A 20,822-nucleotide genomic window follows, 5' to 3' on the forward strand; every position below is an offset into this window, starting at 1 on the left:
CCATGTAACAATAAAAACTTTTTTTTTTTAATTAATAATATCTCTGAAACTAGGCGAATATCAAAAAGTTTATAGGACATTTTTGTCTCTAAATATGATCAGGAATACGCTGTTAATTTTATTTACTCATGTTACACCGTGTATAACTTAAATCTTTAGTATTTGGCGGTTTGAATTTGTTTAGTTAATAGCTTAAGTGTCGAATGGTCCTAAAATATTCCATTGGTTAATGTTAACTTCCTGGAATAAAAGTGACTTTTCGGATTAAATATCCTATAGTAACTACTCGCCTCAACAACTCGGCATGAAATACCTATGCTGTGACAGTTAAAGACGTTTATCAAGATGTTTGTAACGATTGAGTACACATTACGGTAAAAATCTATTAGAAACATAAAGTAATGAATTGTAACCGTAACGCATGATTCATAGCATTAAAATACCGCGTGTCCTGTCAGAGGGCGCGAGGTTGCGAACGCGCTCGGGTGTGGGTAGCGAGTACCTCGCCGAAGCGGCGCGGGAGCCTCTGCTGTAGGTACCTACTTACGAGCGTTGTTTGGAACTCTCGTATCAACATATAGCAGACTTCCGCCGCGTATCGCCCAACAATCGAAGTATTTAGTCGTCGTCCTCGTATCGGCATAAACGCTGCTGTAGCCGCGGGCTGCGTACGCGAATTTCTATGGCACAGGGCTCACTGTTGTTCACAAGTGAGTTTTTTACATGTCGGCCAATGACCGGTCCGCCGGCCGGTGAAATTCAGCTGCGCTCGGCAGTCACGTGCCCGGGGTGAGGCGCGGTGGGCGGCTCAGCCGCAGCCGAACCTTCGCTTATTATAAGATGCACATTCGCCGCGACATAGGTATGAAGCGCGCTGGGCTCAACAGTATGCCTCCGCGCACGCGACACTACCGCTAACCTCACGTCTATTGAACAATCCCCGAGTGCCATGTAGGATGTCTCACAGCAGCCTTAGTAATTGTCACTACGACAGCTACTTACCATCCGATTCATCCCTCGAGACAGAAGCTCTCACTAACCGGCATTGGTAAGTTTTATCAAAATAAGCGTTTTGAAGCTTTTCAATTTTATAACCACAAACAAAATTACTAGTAGTAATAGTAGATCTTACATATTATAAAAATAATAACTCGTACCGTTGTTAACGTAATAGAACATCATTTAATACGCTTGATATTCAAGAAAGCATAAAAGCAGGTAGTATTTATTTCTTACGAAAAAGTACATATTGTATATTATTCAATTACCATTGAACCTGATCACGTCTACCTAATAATATAACTAACTATCCGTTTTCTTTTCCATCTTATCTGTTCTGTTTTTATCTATCTAAATAATCAGGTACAGGTTGCATATTGTACTTATAGTAATTGGTAAGTTACATGCATAACACCAGCTGTTAAAAAACCGGCCAAGTGCGAGTCAGACTCGCGTTCCAAGAGTTCCGTGCATTACACAGTTTTTAACAATGTATTTTTTATAATTCGTTTTTTTAGCATTAGAAATAAAGTAAACAATGTTGACGTGTCTTTTAATTGAAAAACACATTTTAAAAATAAGTAACGGCAAATATGTAACAATTATGAATCTAATACGATCATTTATCTTTTCTTCTGCTTCGTAATAGTTATTGATTTCTAAAAAGCGTTTTTCAATAAAAAGACTTGACAAGATCGCTCACCTTCTTTGAAGTTCTTTTTAATGCTAAAAAATACGAACTATAAGTGAAGCGTGAGTAAATGTCTTTAAAGTAATTTAGTCCGAATCACGCTTGACTGCACGTTTCTTCTAAAACTTCTAAACTGTTTATTCTAAAATTATAAAAATAATATATTTGAGGTTCTCACAATGAACTCTATTATTTGATATGTATTTAACTGTAAATCTTTTTTTTTTATTTTCTCAATTACCTCCCAAAAGTGGCACCCATGTTAAAATTCTTTCGTTTACCTTACATGTCCATCTTTGGGTTACAAACTTAATACATGTGTACCAAATTTCAATTTAATTGGTCCAGAAGTTTTGGGAAAAATAGGCTGTGAAGCCTGTGAGAGACGGACAGATAGACGCACGGGCGAGCCTATAAAGGGTGACTTATGGTAGACCGGGCCGTGTCCGGGCCGGAATTACATTACTTTAATTTAATCGAATAACAATATAGGTGGTAATTGTTTGTTTACTGACCTACACTAACTTCCTTTAAAGACGAAACACGCAGTCAATAGGCTATTTTCCTACAAGTTAAATCTGTTACTTTTTTAAAGCTGTAAAAACGGTTTGCTTATATGGGATTTATATGAAACATTACATCGTGATGTCACGGTCAACTCGCCTACTTTTTATATTTCTATCCGATTTATTAAATAGAACTTGTGTTTAAAAAAACTCCTTTCTCAGTTTTTCTAATAATTATCTGGTGCTTTTTTTCAAGTGTATAATAATTTATTTTAAATACAGTATAATACCCTATTGTTAATCTTAAGCTACGAGCACCATCTAATATTGCGTGGCGTACCTATTACCTTAATTGCACAGAGCTTAACTCAACATAAGGGGGAGGCCTATGTTCAGCAGTGGACGTCTTATGGCTGAGATGATGATGATGATGATAACTCAACATTGACCAGAGCTTATAAATTAAATACCGTATTTCTGGTTGTTGGCAAATTCTGTTGAAACTGACCGGGTATGTAAATATCTAGATTTCGATTTTGTAATTAGGTAACTGCCAAAAACTATACTTTGTATCTTTAGGTATTTAAATAAAAGTAAACAAAATCGACCCTTAAATGGCTCCTTAAGCCAGTTAAGGGTAGATGAAAACATTACGTGATCAAATAATGTAGATTAAAGTCAGGTCGTACAGTGACTGAGCCAGGCGATTTTGTATTTGGTCGGTTAACCAATAAATGTTATAACTACCCGAAAATGTACACATTGTTTGTTTACTATTTTTTTAAATACAGACTACTATAGGCACAGAATAAATAATAGTACTAGGTACAGAAGACTCACTCTCCAACAAAACGCGTCTGATACGATCAGCACAGATACCTATGGTCTAGGTGGCGACAGCGCCACGCGCGACTTATGGCTTTCCCCAAAATTGAGGTGGAACGGATGTACTTTTAGCTACCTGTAGCAAAGCGACGAAATCGCGGAGTGAACCACGCCTGCTATAGGTATATTATTTTCAAAACGTTTACATCTGAAACACAAGTATAATTTGATTTCTAGATTGTGACCTCGGAGGTCTTGTCAACGAAGCTTTCATAATATAGGCGCTCTGTCAGGTTCGGGTAGCAACCAAATTCCAAGACTTGAATGAGCATGCACTGAACACGTGTAGAACGACACATACAATAAAAAAACAGGTCAATTCGAGTTTTAGTTATTAGATCTCATTCCGATATGATACAGATCTGTCAGTGTCTAATAACTAAAACTCGAATTGACTAGTAAATTTTAACTGGGCCAACAAAAAAATGTGACTCGGTTAGAAAAGGAAAGACCAACGTCAAGTAAATGCGCATTTCACTTTGTAGAGTATGCCATTGTATGCCACGCGTAACACTACAAACGCTTTATGTTATGGCCTTATGAGAATTTAAAATAAATTAAGCACGGCTAATCTTTTAGGATAAAGCTTACCTAGATTTCATTCATGTAGTCCCCGTCGCTGACGACTTGTGAAAAGTTTTAAGGAATGACTCACAACCCACATTTCATACATAAATCACGACTGACGCCAAGCGCGCACCACGATTTTAATTTTTGCGACACGATTTTAGAATCGCGCTGTAATTTATCGCAGAAAATTCAGTGCGCGCACTGCGATGAAAAAGTCGACGATTTGTTCATTCTCGACATGGATGTCGTACCAGTCGCTTGTCGTGAAACAATATGCAATCGCTGTATGACTGAGTATTTATACCACAAAGGTGATCTCCTTCTATTTCTATAATTAAACGGTCAACATCTAGCGTCTCATTTTGTAACTCCATTGGAGAAGCAGGTTCCGATATGTTGACGCTTGGAGAGCGAAATGCCGACTGAGGTCCCGGCTGCGATTTTATTATCGCAGTGCGCGCGGGGCCATACAGCTTCGTATGCTGCAATTCACTTTGCGACAATCGCGTCGCGCGCTGTCGCGGAAAAATGTAACAAATCACAATTTTAAAATCGCTGCGATTTTTTTGTCGCATATGCGCGCACCGCCATATAAACCCATACGTTACATTTCTGCGACTAAATTATCGCGCGACAAAAAATCGTGGTGCGCGCTTGGCTTAATGTGTATCGCCTAGGTAGGTACCTTATCATTTCGCACGCACGTTCGATTGTTAAATAAAACATAGACGCGTTTGACTATTGCGTCATCGCGGTAATCAAACTTTCCTATGCCAATATCTCAATGTCTTAACACTTTTAAAAGTATTTTCCTGTAACGATTATGCGAATAATACGTTCTATTAATCGTTCGCACAACCATGACATTTACGACTTATAATGGCGCGACAAACGATAATCTAAGCCATAACTGAAGCTTCTTAAAGGTGTATATGGTATGGTCGTGTTCATAGGTATAGCAAGTACGTAGTGCCCAATGTGACCCACATAGGATCAACAATTCACAAGCTAGCACATGACGTCTCGCGGAGGCTTGCCGGCTGCCGCGACCCGCGACGATCGCAAAGCGTATTAAGATCCCCGTACACGATCAGTCGATCATACTTTTTGTGCTGTAGATATCAATTTTCCATCCCGTGTAGGTACAGTTTTAAAATATATTTATTGCATTTAATATAATGGAACTCGATTTTATATCGTAGGTATGATACATACCTATAATAACATAGACGGTAATAGGAATGTAAGTTATTTGTTGAAATTTTCATTTCATACACAAGATTTTATCGCTGACTGTACTTTTCCATCAATTTTCATCACTCATCTGCAACTTATAGAGATTAGAGACGCTAAATATCTGTCTCGACGTACCTACATACTTTTACCCCGAAGAACAATTTAGTATAATTCCTACTCCTATCCTCGATTGTAGACAATCGAGTGTTACCAGGAATAAGGAAGACAATTCTGCTGACTTAGGTACAGGCCAATTCAAACATACACTGATAACAATCCGATATTAGAATGATATTGGAATCATATCAGTTAGCTGTCATTCGCGCGTTCATTTTAATTCGCGCGAGACGCCCGCGCGTATGACAGCTGATTCCAATATTATTCTACTTAATAACTCGTTTATTCCCGTTCTAATTAGCCTGTTAGTTCGATAAACCTATTGATTTGAGTTTAAATGTGTCTTTGCAATATATTACGCAAAAAAAATTAATTCATCTACGGGAAGCCTAAACAAGCATTCCGCCATCACTGCGGCCAGCTCATTCCTCTCTACAGACCTGTCCTAAGGTCGATATAACAACTTGATAGCGAATAAATCCGACTACTTTATAATTGCTTATGTACCTACATGCGCATTTGCTGAAGGAATTAGTTATTATGACAATATATTGAAAAGCAAATTATGTTAACAAGAATAGGATAGGAGTACCTCATGCACAGATTGTTACAAAACTCTCAAAATGTCGACAGGTACAGGCAAGCCAAGCGGAATAGGAAATATTAGACTTAATAAGTACTTAAACGTTAAATTTACAATCACTTACTGTCGGTTGTCAATAGGCGCTATTGCTCGGTAACTTCAGAGGTGTCAGCATCGCTCATCTCATTCTTTTTAACCGACTTCCAAATCCCAAAGGAGGATGTTATCAATTCGGTTGTATGTTTTTTATTTTTTTTATTTTTATTTTTATTTTTTATGTTTGTTACTCCATATCTCCGTCATTACTGGACCGATTTTGAAAATGATTTTTTTGATTGTATGTATATGCATACAGATTGGTCCCGTTTTTGTCAAAATCCAGTTCTGATGATGGGATCCATGAGGAATCGACGGAACTCCTCAAATCTTAAAGGCATACATATGGTGATTTTTATGTTTTTATCAACAAATCAAGCATATACATTCAAAAACGTGACATTTGATGAAGTGGAACTGCTGATGATGATCAGAACGGAACTCTTCAACGACGCATAGTTCACCTTTGGCGATTGGTCCTCTTCGTTATGTTTGTTAAGCAAGTTAAGTTTTTAAGCCACAATTTTGTCAAGCTTGAGTTCTGATGATGGGATCCATGAGAAATCGAGGGAACTCCTCAAATTTTAAAGGCATGCGTATAGAGATTTTTGTATTTTCATCAGAAAATCAAGCATTTTCATTAAAAACTGTCGCATTTGATGAAGTGGAACTGCTGATGATGATCAGAACGGAACTCTTCAACGACGCATAGTTCACGTTTGGCGATTTGTCCTCTTCGTTATGTTTGTTAAGCAAGTTTAGTTTTTAAGCCACATTTCTGTCAAGCTCGAGTTCTGATGATGGGATCCATAAGGAATCGAGGGAACTCCTCAAATCTTAAAGGCATACGTATAGAATTTTTTGTATTTTCAGCATAAAATCAAGCATTTACATTAAAAACTGTCGCATTTGATGAAGTGGAACTGCTGATGATGATCAGAACAGAACTCTTCAACGACGACGATAGTACATGTTTGGTGATTTCGAATTTCGATTTTGACTTGGACTGGGACCCGGACTCATACCCGGATCCGGTTCGGACCCGGACTCGGACTCGGACTCGGACCCGGACTCGGACCTGGACTCGCACCCGGACTCGGACCCGGACTCGGACCCGGACCCGGACCCGGACTTGGACCGGGACTCGGACCCGGACTCTGACTCAGAGACCCGGACCTTGACCCGGAAAACCACTATGATACCTAAACTAAATAAACCACTATGATTACCTACCATAAAATGTGGGTATGATGATGCCAAACCCCTCCCGCTCAAACTCCCGTACACCGCACCGCATGCGCCGTTAAGTGGATTAGGTTAGGTTTGAACTGCGATCCTCACAGAACCGAACAAAAGTGGGTTAGGTTTGGTTAGAACTGCGAGTCTTACAGAAACGAAATGCTACTAGAAAAGTGGGTTTGATTAGGTTCGAATTGCGATCCTCACAGAACGGAACTGCTATCAGAGAAGTGGGTTAGGTTAGGCTAGATAACTACGACCCTCACGGAAACGAAATGCTACTAGAAAGTACTGTTTTTACCTCCTTTTCTACATAGTGCACCATCTACCATAATCTTTCACCGGGCCCCATAGAAGTCGGTTTTTTTTTCTTAAAAATTATTAGTTTATTTCTTATTTTGTATCAACATGCGTCGGCGACGACTGGGTAACAATAGTCAAAGACAGGGAAATGTGGAGTAAAATGGAGGAGGAATTTACTCGTCAAGAGGTCTAAATAATAAAAATTCTAAATTGTTATATAGAATTATTACGGATTTAAACATGCATGTAAATTAGATTGATAACATCTAAATTAATTGATTAATGTACTGTAAAGGTATTTAATATTTCCCTCTCCCTCTCAGTAGACAAATGGCAAAAAGTGTCCTGCAAAAGAGAGAGTTTTAGTGTGGAATGCTCGTCCTCGGCCGATTTCCCGTTCATTGAATGCTACCAATTTTACACACGATATTAGGTATATTACACCACGATAAAGCAAATATCAAATTTAGGAAACACAAACGGGTTTTATGCACCAAATTTGCCTAGCATATTATATACAAATTCAACCAAAGTATTACATATCTAGATCCTAACAGTGCAACCATTTCACGTCAGAAATTTTAGATCGTGAATAATCAAAACTTTCCGACAGATACAAAATAAATTAATTAGCGGCGACCCCCAGATGCGGCGCATATTTAGTCCAGCATATTTTGCTGGCTGTTCAAAGAGGCAACGCCAACAGCGTGCTAGGCACATTTACCCGGGTACCCATCGACCCTAGTCTGTAAATTTCTATAATATTACTTTTTATATGTGTTATAAACATAAATAAATTATAAACAAATAAATTAATTTATGATTAACAGGCGTGTGCCTGATGACTATGTTAAGTACCTATATGTGATGAGTATGTTAAAACTACTGCCATGACATTAATACTGGCAGCGTATTGAACTAATTTAATTATTACTATCCGTCGTCGATAATCCGATTAACCTGCCAATGTGAAAAAACTTACATTAATGGGCTTCTTTCGGGAGATTTAGCAAATTTAATTGTAGTGACAAGCCAGAACCTTATTTATGAAACCTAAATTTTAAAAAACGGGCCACGAAGCTTTTTTTTACCTATGTACACAATAGGAGTTAAATTTCCGCCTCAGTAGATAAAATGACTTAAATTTTAATTTATTTTGTTGAAAAGTAGATTAATCTAACTGTTAGAAGAATCAATACGTCAAATTAATTCTTGCAATTTTCAAACAAAATAATTAATTAAAATTATCTTTTTTTTATCCAAAGGAATGGCCGCGTGTCAAGTCAAGCGGAGGGGCCATCGCGGCGAAAAAGCAACCTCCACAATGCTATGGCAGGAGACTTGGATACATCTTGGGGTAAGTAATTTGTTTTTTAACTATAAAATTGTAGCATGCACTTGCTGCCTTGTATAGTCAGACAAAAAATTTAAAAAAAAATGAGGGCGCCACTTCCTACGTAACTGTCACATTTTGACGTAAAATGCATGGCAACAATTTAGTTTGGATTTTTTTTAGATTCATTTTCTTAATTTCTACTATATGTTATATCAACCAAATAACTGAAGCCAAATAATTAAGCTAAATAATTGCATCTTTGGGTGCAAGTTTTATACAAGCTAACATGAAAGGAAGTGAGAGATAGATGACGAGTTAGGACTTACCTGACTTCTAAACGTTATATTATATGACAAGAAATGTACCTACGATCGAGTTTACAAACATCTTTAGAGGCCAACGTTCCAAAAATATATTTACACCACCTTATTGTCATTATTTGTCAATGTTATAAAGACGTGTAAAATGTTTAGAAAAGTTGGCTTGTAAAAAATTATAAATAAAATAAAATAAAAAACCTTTAATTCCACACAATGTGAACAATATTTAGTACCTATATCGATACTTAAAAAGAGACACCAATTAGCATATTGTAAATCTGTTTGGTTTAATGAAGAAAATATATTTTTTATTTATTTATTTATGCTATTAACATTCATATCCGTCAAAGTAATAAGAATTTCTAAATCCGTTTGTAGTAGGTACCTATTAAGACATTGTTGAGTTTAATTTACAATAAATTCCTTTTCGAAGTTTCAAACGTAATTAAATTATAAACGTACCTACTCGTAAGTTTAACAGAACCTTAACATATCAAAAATAATAAACACTGATTTTTATTTTGTAAAAAATAACGAAAATTTGATAAAATCTTACGGCATCGGAATCTTAATTGATGTACATTTTTTTAGAAATGGGCAGATATTAAAAACCGTTTGGATGTGTTACAAGTCCGACATATAACCACATAAAAATAAAATCCATTTCTACAAACCCATATCCAATGAAGCTGAACATAACAAACAGCGGAAACAATACGTGTACTGGCTGACCGCAGCCATTGAACAAAGACTTCAATAACATGTCACTGGAATTACTTTTGTTGAATGCTTTAATATATTTTTACCATACTAGTTCCAAAACGACTTTAAAAAGGATAAAATAATATAGACACAAATCTCTGTTTTAACATTTTGCTGGGTCATCAGTTAGTTAGTCGCGACCACGACCAGTGAAAAAGTTTTATTTTTCCCATCACAAAAAGTGCACAGAGCTGCTAAAGAAGTTTTCACTTCAAAAATGAAAATTGCTTGATTTGTTGATGAAAATCAATAAATCGTTAGGTATATGAAAGTAATCGTATCGTCGCTAATAACGTTTGAGTAAAATAACTTACAAAATACGGGCAAAAAGATGGAACATCAAGTGACTTTGAATGATAAATATGTAATACGGCTAGAATTTCCATCGCCTTAGTGTGGTGAAACATATTGTGATTCACTTGGTAACAAATTTTGTTTAACTCGTGCCTTGCAACGCTCGTGTTTGAATTTTGGATTCTTAAACTTACTCGGTTACCTATCAATATTAGTTTAATCCACAACTTATCCCCCTTGTAGAACAATAAATAGATATTTGCTTTTAATTTAAAATGGGTATCCATAGCGTTGCAAAGGTTTCAAGGATTGTTCCAGGGTTTCATTGGTCAAACTAACTTTGCTACGTAGTGGGACACAAAATTTTTCACCACAAAATTCAAACTTTGAAACAATACAAATCAAATCTAAATGAACGCTATTAAATAGATATTATTCAATCAATCAATCATAACTTAAAAATCAATTCCACCAGCCAACATGAGGAAACAACTCAAACTTTGCATCGCATTACGTCGTCGCTCTTGCTTGTGGCTTTCATCAGTAATATTTTGGTCCTCATTATCGCTTTCAATAATGACGACCCTAAAAAACCATTATAGACGTTATCTATCGTGAGCCTATTCATAAAATCCATATAGTCAAAACCTGTCCAAAATAACCAAAGGTCAGGTAAACTTCCTCGTAAATCTTACTGAATTGATCCGATTATTTAATCGAAAGTTGAGTGAAGAGTCAACTTACATGCAAAGTTTTAATCGTTCTTAAAATAAACAACGGGTTCCGAGTAACGGAGCTCACTGGAGTTAATAACGGCTGCGGGTGTAGGAACGAGCAGATGTCTTTGACGACACTTGACGGTTCACATGACATGAACAATACGACAATACTATATTAACTGTATCGATTGCTATCACTGTATTCGCTTTAGTCTCGAGTAACGCTCGTGTTTGCTCCTCAGATCGACCAACGCACATCGAAGGAAGATACAAGAAATATTCAACGACGTCCTCTATTTATTCCAAAAAAGCATTATCCCAGCAAAGTGAACACATAGAAAGGTGAGCATGCGTATTTTCACGGTGAATATTAACAGTGACTGATACTCACTCACTCAGTGAATCACTAGATTTTAGGCTACAACGTTATGATTGCTTTTAGGTCGTGGTGGTACGCTTGTTGTGCAAAGTGTCATCAAGAAGACTCCGGCATTCCCTCGTGGGAACCTCCTCATTGGCAGAAGATATGTCCATACCCGCTATGTCCATCATACCGGCAGTTCGCGCAGACCTTATCAGTATTCATCATTGGTAAATTAAACCTTTACGATTTATATGAATCGATTAATACTTAAGTACTTACTTAGAAAGTTTTATGAAAGTGAGGTATTGTAGGTGGTAATATAAGTGTTTTGGTGCAGGCATACTGGTGTGGGCGGGTGTATGGATCATCATGGGCGACACCGTGGCGCCCGGCGGGCAGCTGTTCACGCTGACTGTGCTCACCATCGCGGCCTACTTCGGCGGCTGGCTGATGGTCAAGATAACCACGCTCCCGGCACTCATAGGAATGCTTATCGTAGGAATTATTATGAAGAATGTTGGTTTTGTCCACTTTGATGAAGATTACCAAAAAGTCTGCTCGTATATAAGGTTCGTTAAATGTTACTTACTATAAGTGTTGATAGCCTTAGATCTTCTGTAGATAGCAAGAAACAATCTTTGTGCTGCATTCTGCAGGTAACATTATGTAGGTAATTAAATTGGTCATAATTCCTGTGCAAAAAGATATTGAAAAGCAGGCGTATTTTATGGTCGTGCTGCTTACCGCGTGGGTAACCATGATTTATTTAGATAGAGCATTCGTCCCTTGTATTATTATCACGCAGTGTTAGAAAGTAACTTTGGTTTTCTTTATCTTTGTCCATATTGCATAGCCATTATTTACGCTGGCAGAATTAGGTAGCAATCTAATATATCTAAAACATATATACCTATATAAAGACAAATTATCATAACTTATCCCATGTTTATCTATTGCAGGAAAATAGCTTTAACGATAATTTTAACACGAGCCGGCCTGGATCTGGACCCCGTTGCCATGAAAAAGTTCTTCTTTACTGTAATTAAACTAGCTTTGGTACCATGGACCTTCGAGTGTGTTCTGTGTGCAGTGTTGGGGCACTTCTTGCTGGGGCTACCTTGGGATTGGGGTACGTTGGTCATGATTACTCCTAATAATCTTACGTGATATTTGCACGGTTGAAAAAAAAACTTCGTAGATCTTTTACACGTGCGCTATAACCATGACAATCCACTGAACCAAGACATTAGGCCGGATTTGACATCATGAATTATTATATTTAAGTAAATGGACTGGCTTTTTAATAGGATTAATTATCTATATTACATTTAAACGATGCCAATGTTGAATTGGATTGAGTGAATTGTCTCAGTAATTGTCCTTGTGTATTACTTTCAGTCAGATTCCATATAAAGCCTTGATTTCTAATTGAAGGATTATGTATTATGTAGATGTAATAGTCATAAACAAGCATCGTTTACTTGGCTGGTTAATAATTATTAACAATAAAATTTCATTAATTTACATGCTTAACGTAGGTATACATAGTATACGTGGAGTATGGTCCCATTTCTTAATATTATAAGCAACTCACGCTCTTCTAGACTGGCTTATTTTCATAGACTAATGTTTCTCTTGCAGCATTCCTTTTAGGATCGATAGTAGCCGCCGTTTCACCCGCCGTGATTGTGCCTTGCCTATTCCGACTCAGAAACAAAGGCTACGGAGTATCTAAGGGCATCCCGACTTTGGTCCTCGCCGTGTCCGGAGTCGATGATGCTGCCAGTGTAGCCGTGTTCGGAATTGTCTCCTCCATCATGTTCTCTAGTTCCTCCATGACTATGAATATTATTCAAGTACGTATCAATTCAAGAATAATTTATTAACTATTGTGAAATTCAATTTTGGGCAGAAACAAAACAGTATGCATTTCGTTTTTTTTATTCAAACAAGAGTTCTTGTTTTACGAATTATTCTCTCGCAATTTTACATTGTTTCGAATCGGTATTTACCAAAAATACTTCTAATTTTAAATGTACATTCTAGATAAGCTGATTCTTAAGCTTGAAAGATCAAACTCAAAATTATCAATTAAATGCTCGTTACGCTTTACTCCAGTTACATAACTTTGATAAAATTTTATGCGATTAACATGTAAAATGCTTTACTTTCCAGGGTCCTTTGAGTATAATTGTTGGGATAGTGTTCGGTGGAGCTTGCGGCTACTTGGTGAAGGTAGTGCCGGAAAAGAACGATGCCTTTGTCGTGCCTCTTCGAGTACTGATGTTGTTGACGGGTGGGATAGTCTCGGTGATTGGTTCGGAAGAAATCGGATGGGGTGGCGCAGGTCAGTAGTGTGCATTTTTGTGAGTCAAAAGCACAAACATTTTACTTAAAAAAATTATTAGATCGAAATTGTTTGGCCAGGCGCAGAACCGTACTTTTTTAGAAAAATAGAGAAAACTTGAAGAAATACATATGTGTTTTGAAGTGCGATGAGAGTATATAAGTACCTGACGAGTATCTAGAAACAATTTTTCTCAAAATATATTAAAAATTGCTCGTCTATAACTTTTTTATTTGTTTGAAACTTTGAAGTAGTTAGTGGTGATTAGCAATGCACGCACGAGAACTTTCCAAAGTTGCGAAACTTTCCACATGAGAAATTCTCGGTAACTTCTGAGAATGTTCTCGAGAACGAGAATTTATTTATTTATCGTAGTTTATACCATGAATATTCACGATAGTTTAGGTGTAGTCCTTACCCCCAGAAAATTCCGACTTTTGGTCGTCCGCTTCCGGTCAGAAAAATGTATGACGGCCCGGCCAAACGATCAGACTTGTGGGGGGTGCTCGACCAAATGTCATAGAGGGACCCTGGCAGTTTTTGACGCCGCCATTTTTATCAATATGGCCGATTTTTTTTTAAACTTATTTAATTTCGTCCTAGCGCGCTGAAATTTTGGTCACAGAATCTCGGGGTCCCCTAGATACCTATGAAAATTTTTTTTTTTTGAAAAATGCTACAATTGCGGGAAAACAAGCCACTTTTATTTTGTATGGCAACTTTTAAACGGTGCGTGATAGGTGGGGGGTGCTCGACCAAATGCCATAGAGGGCCCCGAGACAAAACAAACTGCATTAAAAAAAATCAAAATGGCCGACTTTTTTTTTTTATTTTTTCAAGTTGGTCCGAGCGCGCTGAGATTTAGCATGGCGGGAAATAGAGGCCTCTAGATTCTAATGAAACTAAAAAAAGTCGAAATGTTCTCTGATATTCAGTGAGAATTTAAGCAACTTATTGGTAAATTTATCACATCAACAAGATAGCTAACTGTAATAGACAATAATATGTATATGCATAATAACATTTAGTTTTAAGTTATGCCTATTTAAACTTTATTTCAAGTATATTCTCTTGTTTAAACAATAATTTCCATGTTGCAGGAATGTTCTGAGAACATTCTCGAGAACGTTTCCGCTTTTTGGGAATGTTCTGCAATTTGTACATTGCTAGTGGTGATACGAAACAAATAAGTATCTTTTTTCACCTCGCTAAGTAGGAAAAGCGCTTTTCATTGAGCAAATACGAAATATACCTACTCGCAAAACACAGAATCTAAGGTTACTTAACAAATCGATTTGGCTATGATACCTATGCTAAGTTGAATGCACAAAATAATATTTGGATCGATCGATATTTCTTAATCGATTTGTTGTGTTACGCATTACGTAATATCTTCGTCAAATTGCAGGACCCCTAGCGGTGATCGCTTTTGCCTTCTTCGCTGGTAAAAACTGGTCGGAGCAGGGGTGGGAGATGGAAGACAACCCCGTGGCGACCGCCTTCGAAATATTCTGGATGTTCTTCGAGCCCATGCTATTCTCCGTTACTGGCGCTCAAGTTGTGGTATGTTATTCAGTTTTTAACAACCCTTCTGTGACATCCTCAGCTGCCGCATGATAACCCTATTCTAAACAATAATTTGTCTATCTTAATCATTGCTACCATAAACATTTTAATCCCACTACTGGGATAACTTTTAAGGCGCCTTTATCAAAAATGCCTTTTGTAAACAACATTGGGTATGCAAGTACTTACTTAAAAGTGTTCTAGAGAGTGGAGCAGATTCACTCCCATATTCGTTAATTACTTTAAAATCTATAACTCAACTTCAATTAACATTTACAGCGAATAGGAAATCATCAAATTAATTTCCAACATAACCCACTGATTAAATAAAAACAGTACCGAATTATAAATTACTCAGACTTTACGATTATATTCGTAAATTCACAGATCGCAGACCTGGAACTGGACTTAGTGTTCGTCGGAGGAGGTATTTTAGTTGGATGCATGGTTCTTCGCGCCATGCTTACTAGCACATGCGCTGTGAGAAGTAACCTCAACATGAAAGAAAAAATATTCGTCGGTCTTTCTTGGATGGCCAAAGCCACCGTACAGGTACAACCTCAACTCAACTACCTACTATTTTATGAAGTTCTTGATTACTTCGATGCATATATTTCATGAGGTCTCAGGTTTACAATTGGATCCTGTATATGTATAGCTGTAGTACCCTAAAATCGCGTCCTCAATGACGCTAACTAAATAGACTTTTTTTAAATATTTTTTTAGTGGATCCTTATCCTTATATAAATAATATTAGTTAACCTAAAATTTTGGAAAATAAACTAAAGTAAGATCTAAAATATGTGTTTTTCCTTAACAGGCTGCGCTCGGACCAGTTGCTATGGATTCTGTAAAAAAGATGGCGGAACTCGCGGGTACACCCATCGATCCCCAGTTAGAGAGATACGCGGACATTGTCCTGAACATCTGCATTCTGTCGATCGTGATCACCGCTCCTCTCGGCGCGATCGTCATCACAATCACTGGCCCTCGACTACTCACCAAGACCACGAAACCGCCTGTATTAGAAGGTAAGCTGCGCTGCTGTTGGATAAATTCTGTTGTGCCTCTCTTGATAGCATTATTCGATTTTTTCGCATACTTTATCGAATTTACGAACTATCTGGAAGGTAGCAAATACAGCTGTTCAAAAACCTACTTTCCTCCAGTTTCGATATTCTACTATCGTCTTAAATATTATGCTCTACATGTGGATACTGACTTCTTCGCCTATTCTCGTGCAAGGCTTACCGCAGCCAGATTCGAATTCAGAGCTTGTTAATCTTTTGTCTGATAAACAATGAAACAATTAAATATTTTTTGGTCACGGAAATCTGCCAGATCAAACTGAATAGTTAGGATCTAATTTATCAGAACTAATATACAAATCAGACAATCATGCTTTGAATTCACATGTCTGCAGTGGCCCTAAGAATGGAACGAATATGAATTTAAATGTTTGTCACAGAACGGGGGTCCTGGCGCGCTGTCACCTTAACGAATATCTCTGTACATTAGCTGATGTGGAAGTATATAAATACCGCATTTCTGCGGGAATTAATAATAAAACGTGACCTAACACATTTGTGTTTCTTAAAACAAAACTCTGCCATGAGTTTTGTGTACCTTAACATGATAGTGGTGGTCTATGGTGGTGGTCGTAATCAAAATCAAAGTTTGACCTTAGCTAAGAAGTTTAAAACATATTACTTCTATTCGTAGATATTTTATAAAAGGATGCGATATCTCCTTTGGGGTACCTATTTCAATATAAGTCCTTAGCTCGTACTAAGCAATTACAAATACATGCCTACCGCTTACCTCTGTCTATTCGTCTATATCAGCGGTCGGCAACAGGCGGACCGCAACCCTCCCTGGCTATTTTGTATGCAATATTGACAAACTTCAATGTCTGATAATAAAGTCATAAATATTAACAAAGTACGACCCGCGTCAACTTCGTTAACTACTATGTGGTCCTTGGCTGCTAAAAGGTTGCCGACCGCTGGTCTATATTGTATTAAAAGGATGCGATATCTCCTTTGAGTGTTTTTACAAATCCGATATTTTACTTTGAACACCAGCTAAAGTACGATTTTAATCGTTCAACAGGCTGGCGTCGATCGCACCGTCCGTCGATCCGTGACATTTCGATCATCGACGAAGAAGAAGTGGCGGAGCGCGATGCGGAGGCCGACGCGCCGGAGTCTCCGGAGCCGCCGGCGCCCGCGCCTGCCTCGCCCGCCCCCGCCTCCACCCCCGCGGCCGCCAGCACGCCCGCGCCCGCACCCATCACCGTCCAACCCAACAACCGCACATGACCGATCGACTCACTCTCTAAATAGCAACTTTTTCGAACGATCGATATCGTACTTAGGCCTCATTAGTGATGAAATGTATAACGATGGATTATTTGCAGTCTTTACCACCCCGACGTGTTCAGTTTCACCGCCGGCAGAGATTGGTAAGGACTGGAAATATCCACAGCATCGTGATATATCTAATTATCTACTAATTATATTTTTGGAATTTACTCTTGTTATATCATCAAGTACTTATTCCTATAATTCGTTACTTGTAAACAAAAACAATAATTCATGTTGTATATTTTATTAGATAAAACATAAAGAGATTTTAATTGCAACTATTTTTGATGTTATCATACGTATATGTATAGGGATGAGTGAGGGTATCTATACATATATTGAGAAGTGTGTCTAATCTTTATTTTTGTAACAAGATAAAGATATTAATTACATATTTAATAAATGTAGGCCTCGCTTTAAACAATGTTTAAAGACATCAAGTACTTTAAGTCTCTGTTTATTTTGTTTAAGAATTAAGTAGTTACAATATTACCTATTTATTATTACTTAGATTCAAATATAGGTGCACTATTAAAAATGTAACCACCTGTGTAGGGGCCTAATGAAGAAGTATTTTCACAGTATTCATAACTGTATAGTAGATAAAAAGGGAATATAGAAATACAATATGAATATGTACAAAGTACCTTTTAAGTGTAGAAATATTTCATCACGCTATATAATGTATAATTTAGTGAGTATTGAACTGTGATTTGAGAAATGGCTTCAAAAACCGACTTGTAAATAATCTACCATTAAAGTCATAAATATTTTGATGCATTTGGTACTAATACGTGTCGTAGGTACTCCTTAAATTATAGTGATATAGAATAGAAGATTTATGGTAATATGTACCAATTATAAATTGTTATGGGACCATATTGTACTTATTTATATAATTCGTATTATTCGTTTCTGTAGGTAAGTATTATTTGAACTATTACCTACGGAAACATTACAGTGATAATAACTAATTAGAATTATATTTATGGAAAACAGTTTTTGAGTTTTATTTTTTTGTAGATAAGGTGGTAAATTAACCGAGCATGAAACTGGACATTGTTGCTCCTAAAGCCACCTTTCGTCGGAGCTAGCTCTGTCCATAGCATCATACTCTCACCTTTAGACTCAGCTTAAAAGTGTATTAAAATAAAAACATTTTTTTTTAGCTAAAGCTTTATTGTGGTATTACATAAAATAGTGCGGTATAATTATTGAACTTAACCACTATGCTCCTAGATGGATAAGCTTTTTCTCATCACTCATTGCCATATAGGTACTTAGTTATATTTTCCTGGATCCCTATTGTAAAACATAGTTTTTAAAGAATTCATATTACTAAACATACATTTATTTAGCTGCTTTCTTAAACGATACGATAAGATATACACGCAAATAATTTTACTTACATGTCAAGTTTTAATGCTAATATTTATTTTAAACCATTCATAGAAGAAACCATCTACTTAGCATGTTAGTATAATGACTATAATGTATTACTACATTTTTTCTAACAAACTGTGCTAGATGATGGAATAATGACAACTATAAATTATGACTAGGTATACCTCGCGTGTCCAATGATCCCTATGGCTGTTCATTTGGAGCTGCTGTCACGTAGGTAAAAATAAATAATGTTTTTACGTACCTACCTAGACATTTTTTGGCATAATACATTAATTTATTTTGAAATATAACATTTAGGTAATAAAAATACGGTAAAAACATATTCCTTCAATTTTTTTTTAAATATAAAGCGACTTGGAGGAACTTTCATAGGGATCATCATTCGACGCGGGAAGTACCTAAGGATCTTTGGGGAAAACCTTGTAGATTGGTACGGCCTAGGAAAGGATGAATCTAAAACTTTTCTACCCCACTACTCTCAACAACGATAAGTGACATTGAACAATTTACTTTTATTTTATAAGTATTTTAACACACAAATTTATTGCTGACTTTGTGTAACTATTAAGGTAAGTACCTACTCCTTGAGGCCATACTAAAGAAGATTTGTTTGTGTTTTTCCATCGAGAAGGTCCGTTTACTACCTTCCGACTGTTGAATTGATATGAAATCCAACAAATTTTAATATACTTTTTTTGTTCAAAATCACTTACTATCTTACTCAAAAACATCATGAAGTGATTCATATTTCAGTTACAAGACTTGAAGCTAAATAAAATTATGTACCTAATTAAATACCAATTTTGAACTTGTCACGCAGGAATACAATAAAAAATTTGATGACTTTTCGAGTTTAGCATACTGTTTTCATGCGTGATGTGGCAATGTTTTAGAGCACTGTGTAACTGTGTATATTCGTTTAGTTATCTTGGATGGCAACTGTGTATCTCATAACCAATGTTTTATATTAAAATTATAGTATAACTGACAACACAATTACAATTAATGTCTAAACTAAGCTAATTGTTAATTGCTAGACAATAATCACTTACATGTGAACTACTTAAATTATGACTAGAGTAAATAAAGTTATACCTAGATTTTATAATCTGCCTAAGCAGTTGTGGCAAAATATAGTCAAACCTATAATTATTAAACGGCCAACTTAACGTACTTGTACGGACTTGTATACTTAGGTAGGAACTAACTTACTAACTATGTAGGTAATATAATTATGCAAAAGCTTCATTTGATTACCTACCTACCAGACCGCCGAATGAGTTTATGTTTATCGCACATACTCGTATGTAAGTACGAGTATGTTTGTCTAATTCTTTAGCACGGCCCACAGCCTACGAGGATTAACGGATTTCAACTATGTCAACTGACATGCAATTAGTTTCATCTTAGTTAAAATAAATAATAAAAATGGCAGATTTAGGGTCTAAAATGTAACTCCTTCAATTCAGATTTTATAGGTATTTATAATTATTTGTACCCAGGTACATTTGTTATATATTTTGTTTAAGTAGCATTACATTCATGTTAACGTAATTATCCATGTGATATGTCCAAAGTACTTACGTATTACAAAGTCGTCAGACGTGAAATGCTAAGTATATCTAGTGTTCTAATTAGTAATTGAACGAACATGCTTATATATAGGTTTGATTATAATTTGTCTGGTTATTTCAATCAGTAAAATAAAAGTTAAATGCAGAAGTTTACATATTAATATGTCTTTAGATCATACACTCGCAAATTAATAACAAAATTTTAAACTACTCGATTTCCGATAATTATGGAGCTCAAATTCTGATTGCAACTGAATATCGCCTAAAAAATTACAGAAAAATCTAAATTGGACACAATTTCTACTCAATATCTTGGGAAAAAACACAAAGAGAAAATTTTATTCAGTTGGAAAAGAAGCTGGTATAAATTGTCAATCAATATCCATATAGCGGATCATTGTTTTACCAATCAATGTTCTTAACTCATACCTACTAAGAAAAGAAAATATTCGAACGAAAATATGTGTATGACCCACCTTACGTTATGCGCGCAAAGCCGTAAACAAAAGCTAGTAGATATTTATTAAATATCACAAATAATC

At 36.4% G+C, this 20,822-nt stretch overlaps 1 protein-coding gene across 3 annotated transcripts in view; it reads left to right on the top strand.

Moving 5' to 3' along the window:
- The window catches only part of LOC134663695 (sodium/hydrogen exchanger 9B2-like), a 55,888-nt gene extending 37,591 nt beyond the window's left edge, over positions 1–18,297 (top strand). For 2 of the 3 annotated variants that reach the window (XM_063520144.1, XM_063520145.1), the window contains exons 3-13: positions 8,491–8,582; positions 10,899–10,998; positions 11,099–11,247; positions 11,358–11,589; positions 11,980–12,149; positions 12,662–12,876; positions 13,196–13,367; positions 14,776–14,930; positions 15,321–15,485; positions 15,754–15,964; positions 17,046–18,297. In XM_063520144.1, coding sequence (XP_063376214.1) covers positions 8,491–8,582; positions 10,899–10,998; positions 11,099–11,247; positions 11,358–11,589; positions 11,980–12,149; positions 12,662–12,876; positions 13,196–13,367; positions 14,776–14,930; positions 15,321–15,485; positions 15,754–15,964; positions 17,046–17,254 — 1,870 coding nt within the window. In that variant the 3' untranslated portion in view covers positions 17,255–18,297. Of the gene's footprint in view, positions 1–503; positions 1,049–8,490; positions 8,583–10,898; positions 10,999–11,098; positions 11,248–11,357; positions 11,590–11,979; positions 12,150–12,661; positions 12,877–13,195; positions 13,368–14,775; positions 14,931–15,320; positions 15,486–15,753; positions 15,965–17,045 lie in introns of those variants that run through there. The other variant, XM_063520146.1, reaches the window with a different exon arrangement.
- Positions 18,298–20,822: the final 2,525 nt, after the last annotated feature.

The sequence above is a fragment of the Cydia fagiglandana genome, chromosome 4, assembly GCF_963556715.1.
Source record: "Cydia fagiglandana chromosome 4, ilCydFagi1.1, whole genome shotgun sequence".
NCBI classification, from domain to species: domain Eukaryota; kingdom Metazoa; phylum Arthropoda; class Insecta; order Lepidoptera; family Tortricidae; genus Cydia; species Cydia fagiglandana.